This window comes from Vanessa tameamea, chromosome 24 (assembly GCF_037043105.1).
Source record: "Vanessa tameamea isolate UH-Manoa-2023 chromosome 24, ilVanTame1 primary haplotype, whole genome shotgun sequence".
Classification (NCBI taxonomy): domain Eukaryota; kingdom Metazoa; phylum Arthropoda; class Insecta; order Lepidoptera; family Nymphalidae; genus Vanessa; species Vanessa tameamea.
The window spans coordinates 3,396,982-3,402,035 of record NC_087332.1 but is presented as its reverse complement, the minus strand read 5'-3'; the positions used below and the strand labels follow the sequence as shown (position 1 = coordinate 3,402,035).

The window sequence follows — 5,054 nt, the reverse complement described above, 5'->3', positions numbered from 1 at the left end:
GTAATAAAATTGGGCACAATGCTCCTAATGTCAAGTGGTCCAGCGTAAGCGATGCCAAGTGCGTTATGTGCTTCGATCGTGTTACGCAAGCCATTCAAGCCTCTCTTGTTTGATGTTTACGAGATAATTTCGTACGAAGACCATTTTCGGTGTTTAGTATGTGTATACGAAAATTCAAACAATCGCACTTTTTCTTTCATTTAATTTACACCGGCATAGCATAAGAGTGCGTAGAACTTTTGGTACGAACAAACTTCGCTTTCTAACATTCAATATTTATTTTTCTACTTATCCTTATGTACGACGCTTACGACGCCACCAGTTAGCGTATGTCGTCAAACGGTGCATACATATTTTACGTCATTCAGTCTCAATGCCGTAGTGGGGGTCAAAGGATATATTCCATCACATTTTTTGGAAGATATCATAACGAACCAAGCGTCGGTAGTCGCAGTATCAGCCTTGGTGATAAGAAAATATTTAAAAATGTGGAAGAAAATCGGTGTTCTTGCCTTACTGGCATCGGTGCATTGTAATCCAGTGGAACGTGGCATAGAAGAGAATTTAGTCGGTGCAGTTTCGGAGTGCTTCGATAAAGATACATCGCTATGTTTAAAGGTGATTAGTGATAAAGTGTCCAAGTGTTGTGTATTTCAATAAAAAAATATACTTTCAAACCGTTATCGTTAGATTTGATTGATTTTCATCAATCAATAAAAACAAATCGATCTATCGGGCTCGCTTCATTCATACAAATAAAACATTTTACGTTTTTTAACATAAGTTGTAAACAAAAGCTTGCATAGATATTCGTCAAGTGATTTCATTGAAGTCTTTTTCAAATGTAATAGTAATTGATATTGATTACAAACGTAGACTACTAGTTTACACTCAAACAAAATTATCTGTTTAAAATATAGTTTATAAAACCCGCCTTATCTATTTTCTAGGAAAAAGCTTTAAAATACACGGAAAGACTTGCCGTTACAAAAGATATAAACCTATTCGAGGGTATGGCGCTGATTAATACTGGATCAGCCCGATCAGCTCGTAGCTACGAACAGTTGCCTGAAGATCCGAAGGCAAGGGAAGTGCAAATTGATGAAAGAATTGCCAACAACATTGGAGACTTCTTGGATGACCACGTACTGCAATTACGCCTTTCTCAAGATTCTGATGAATCCAGAGGCTTAGACGAAGAAGGTAAGAATCAGTACTTTTCAATACCCATGTTTATATTCGATTTAAGTAACTAGAGAATTATAACATTTTATAAGTGAAACGTTAGAAAACAACAATCGTAAGGTGTTGTAGTTCGTGGTGAGAATATTCCTAAATAAATAGTTTTAAAACCTAACGTATGTTAAACAATGCGTGCTTTCTCCTCAGCCCGTTTGCACGGTGCAACTACATTACCCATTATCTGAAGGGTCTTTTGTTGAAAACTGTCAAACAAATTTAAACTGCATTTCCTTTTAAAACCTCTACGTTCTCTTTTTATTATTATAATATTTTCTATAGGTCGTGGTAAGAAGAAGAAGAAGATCAAGAAGATCCTGCCCCTTCTCCTCCTCTTGAAGCTGAAACTTGCCGCATTAATTCCTCTGTTCCTCGGCATCATCGCTTTTGTAGCCATCAAGGCAGTATTCTTAGGAAAGATTGCATTTGCTATGAGTGCGTTTAGCCTCATCAGAAAACTTCTGTCTAAGAATAACTCTGGATCATCTGGAGGTGCAATCAGCTATTCGCCTCATCACGGAGGAGCTGAAGAACATCCAGGCTACTCATACGAACCAGCCCAAGGTTGGAGTAGAAAAGTCAATGACGCCCAAAATATGGCCTACGCAGGTCAATTAAATTAATTTCGTTTTACAAAAATTTAGGTTGAGCGTGTGTGTGTTTGTGTGAAATATTTATTTCGGTATGTCTGTATTGCCATATAAGTACCTCAGTCTAATTTATTTTAATTTATGTCAAATAAAATAATTGAAATCTTTATAAAATTTATTTAATTTACTATCCTCTTATTATTTTCATATTTAAAGTAAAATAATTAAATTTACTTTTATAAAACACTTAAAATTAATTATTAAAACGAAGCAATATAAGTTATATTATTATTAATCTTAATCGTACTATTAATTTATTTCACTAAAGTATTGATAACAGAATAATTTTATTTATATTAAATAATATTTTAATTCACCTAACTTGACATCTTTTGCATAACATTGACTAAAAAATGACGATTCCGTGCGCTATCCTAAAAAAATTAATATTAATGAAATAATAACTATGTCATTCACTATGGCATAATATCATCTGCGGCTGTTTAAGGCATCGATTACTTTATAATGTTAATACGCGGAAACTCAAGAGTGGGGACAATTTAGATAAAAAACTGTTACCAATCAAGCGATCAACACAGTCGAATTCGTTTCGCTTGAGTACGTGGTCCAGAACAAAAAAAGAGAGTCATGAAGTTCTTCGTGATATTTTTGAGTGTAGTGGCGGTGACTTGGTCCAGTCCAATAGCCCAAGAAGATTCAGTGTTTAAATTGGTTGTTGGAAATTTTGTGAATTGCATGCATAGTGACTTAACTTTGTGCTTGAAGGTAATGAAGTGTTTCGTTAATAAGTGTTTCCAGAGACAGACTCTATATCAGTGTTGATTATTATATTTCTGATGATAAAAATAAGTTTGAAGATTAAATATATTTTATTTGTAGTAACGTGTGTCAAGCTTAAATTATTTAATAGTGTAAAGTATTAGTATAAATTTAAGTCTTCAATCTTTAGTCAGTATTATTAGTTTATAATACATTATGACGGAATGATCAGTGTATTATTTTAATTTTGGAATCAGTCAGAATTATTAAATCGCACATGAAAAAAAATATATGTAGTCTTTAAAAAAACTTTACTACATTTTGGAATTTTTAAATTTGGAACGATTCATTCAATAAAAACAATGGGTAAAAGATACATTTATTCAATAACGATTTCTTTCTTGACAGGAACACGCACTCAAAGCAACCGAGAGACTTGGTACTGTTCGTAAATTGAACATAATCGATGGAGTAACAGTATACAATAACGGCCCAAAGGAAGCCAGGAGTTACGAAACTCTATCTGCTGAACCTGAAATCAGAAATAAACAGATCAATGAGAGACTCTGGGAAAGTACTACAGATTTGCTACAAAAAAGTGATTTAGAACTCAGCTTAGCTGGTAATGACGATGAAGAAGAAGAAGGATCCAGAGCTATTGGAGACGGTATGTAAAATATATCCAAAAAAAACTTGTTATTACAGAAAGAACAAATCAACTAATAAGATATTTTTTAATCAAGATTTTGATTCAAATTAGATTTAAAGAACATATATTATTAAATAACAAAAAAAAAAAAAAATTATTTGCATTAAATACCAAAATACTTTTACTGATTACGTGATTAATTAATCGATATAAAAAATAAAAGAGAGACTCCAAAAGACGCATTGATTAAATTGACTTTTGTTTTGACCGAATTTTTCAAAATCTATTCATTCGATAATGCCGATTCTCTTTTGTTTTTAAAGACATCCCTAATAAATAAATAATTATATATTAGTAAAGCGCTCGATATTAAATTGAACAAGTGTATATATTCGATTTTTTTTTTTTTAATCTCAATATCAAAATGTCAAATAGTTTTAAACGAAGATTCGTCTTTTGTCGTACGTATATGTTGAATAAATTGCGTAAGAGTGAAATGCGTCGAGAAATGACTTTTAAGTGTGCCAAATATACTGGTTTCGAATATAAAAATCTCTCCATTTTTTTATCTTAAAGTCTCCAGTCAATTAACATTTTATATTCTCGTTCGGATACAACTGCTCATTTCGTATTCAGAACCAATTTACAAATCTGTTATGAATAAATATGTTTTATTTATTTACATTGCATTTCTTAAATTTATTTAAAGTAAATATTGTAAACTACGATGACGGTGTAAGAATAATTTTAACTCTGATATTTTTAATTTTTTTTTAAAGTTTGATTACTTCGCCAATGTCACGTGCGAGCTAAAATAATATATCTCTGACCAAAAATGACAGTGACGTATGATTAATGCATTTCGTTAAATCATTTATTAATAATGAATTAAATTATTATATATGTGAATCATGTTAAAGTTTTTTTAACTTAAGTGAGTGATATTAACAGTGTAATTTTTTTTAATAGTTGATGAAGGTCGTGGTAAGAAGAAGAAGCAGCTGAAGAAGAAACTCAAGCTCCTCATCCCTCTTGCCATTTTGGCTAAAGCTAAGGCAGTAGCCCTTGTAGTCATAGCCCTCTTAGTCATTGCTGCATCAGTCTTCAAGATTGCAGTCCTCGCCAAGATCGCATTCATCGCCAAGGTCATTGCTATCATCAAGGCACTCCTCGCTAAGAAACATGCTCAAGAAGAACATGTCTGGGCAGCTCCTCATGAGGAGCACGGTCACTCTGGTGGCTACGAGGGTGGCTGGTCACGTTCCAGGAACGAAGCGAATAGCTTGGCTTATTCTGCGTACCAACAGTAAAGTTAACAATAAGTAGACGGGTCTTATTTAAGAATCTTAATTTATTACGCGTGTATGTGTGTGAATGTGTGATGCGCCATTATTTCACTTTTTTTTTTAAATTTCCTTTCGTATATTTTTTAATAACATTTATTTATTATATTATTAATATTACATCTATGCTACGTATATGTACGATTATTATTATCTGTTATATATAATATGTATATATATTTAACTATATTCTATAATAGCTTATATATGTACATCTATGTACAATGTATATCATACCGATATGTTGAGTAGTATTCAAGTGATTGAAGCTCAGAGTAAAAATATATTCAACATAACATATATATGTATATAATGTTATTTATATGTGATAATATTTTAGTGTATTATTTATATATTTTTTATACATTCTATTTCATTGTTATTACTTAATTAATACTATTATGTTATATATTATTATGATACTTATATGTTACCTTTATTGATCTCTCAATA

General features: G+C 31.6%; 2 protein-coding genes across 2 annotated transcripts; both read left to right on the top strand.

The window, feature by feature from the left end:
* The first annotated feature begins 408 nt into the window (after positions 1-408).
* Positions 409-1,988, top strand: LOC113398101 (uncharacterized). Its single transcript, XM_026636681.2, has 3 exons — positions 409-618; positions 951-1,203; positions 1,522-1,988. The coding sequence occupies exons 1-3, from the start codon at positions 487-489 to the stop codon at positions 1,860-1,862; spliced, it is 726 nt and encodes a 241-aa protein (XP_026492466.1). The 5' UTR covers positions 409-486; the 3' UTR covers positions 1,863-1,988.
* A 421-nt stretch (positions 1,989-2,409) lies between these two features.
* On the top strand, positions 2,410-4,661 carry LOC113398100 (uncharacterized). Its single transcript, XM_026636680.2, has 3 exons — positions 2,410-2,615; positions 3,018-3,276; positions 4,228-4,661. Exons 1-3 carry the CDS (start codon positions 2,478-2,480, stop codon positions 4,566-4,568), a joined length of 738 nt encoding a protein of 245 aa, XP_026492465.2. The 5' UTR covers positions 2,410-2,477; the 3' UTR covers positions 4,569-4,661.
* The last annotated feature ends 393 nt before the right edge of the window (positions 4,662-5,054 follow it).

Coding starts and splice junctions, on each gene's coding strand:
- LOC113398101 (XM_026636681.2), top strand. CDS start 487: ATGTGGAAGAAAATCGGTGTTCTTGCCTTACTGGCATCGGTGCATTGT. Junction 619..950: donor ATACATCGCTATGTTTAAAG/GTGATTAGTGAT, acceptor TCTATTTTCTAG/GAAAAAGCTTTAAAATACAC. Junction 1,204..1,521: donor CAGAGGCTTAGACGAAGAAG/GTAAGAATCAGT, acceptor TATTTTCTATAG/GTCGTGGTAAGAAGAAGAAG.
- LOC113398100 (XM_026636680.2), top strand. CDS start 2,478: ATGAAGTTCTTCGTGATATTTTTGAGTGTAGTGGCGGTGACTTGGTCC. Junction 2,616..3,017: donor ACTTAACTTTGTGCTTGAAG/GTAATGAAGTGT, acceptor CTTTCTTGACAG/GAACACGCACTCAAAGCAAC. Junction 3,277..4,227: donor ATCCAGAGCTATTGGAGACG/GTATGTAAAATA, acceptor TTTTTTTAATAG/TTGATGAAGGTCGTGGTAAG.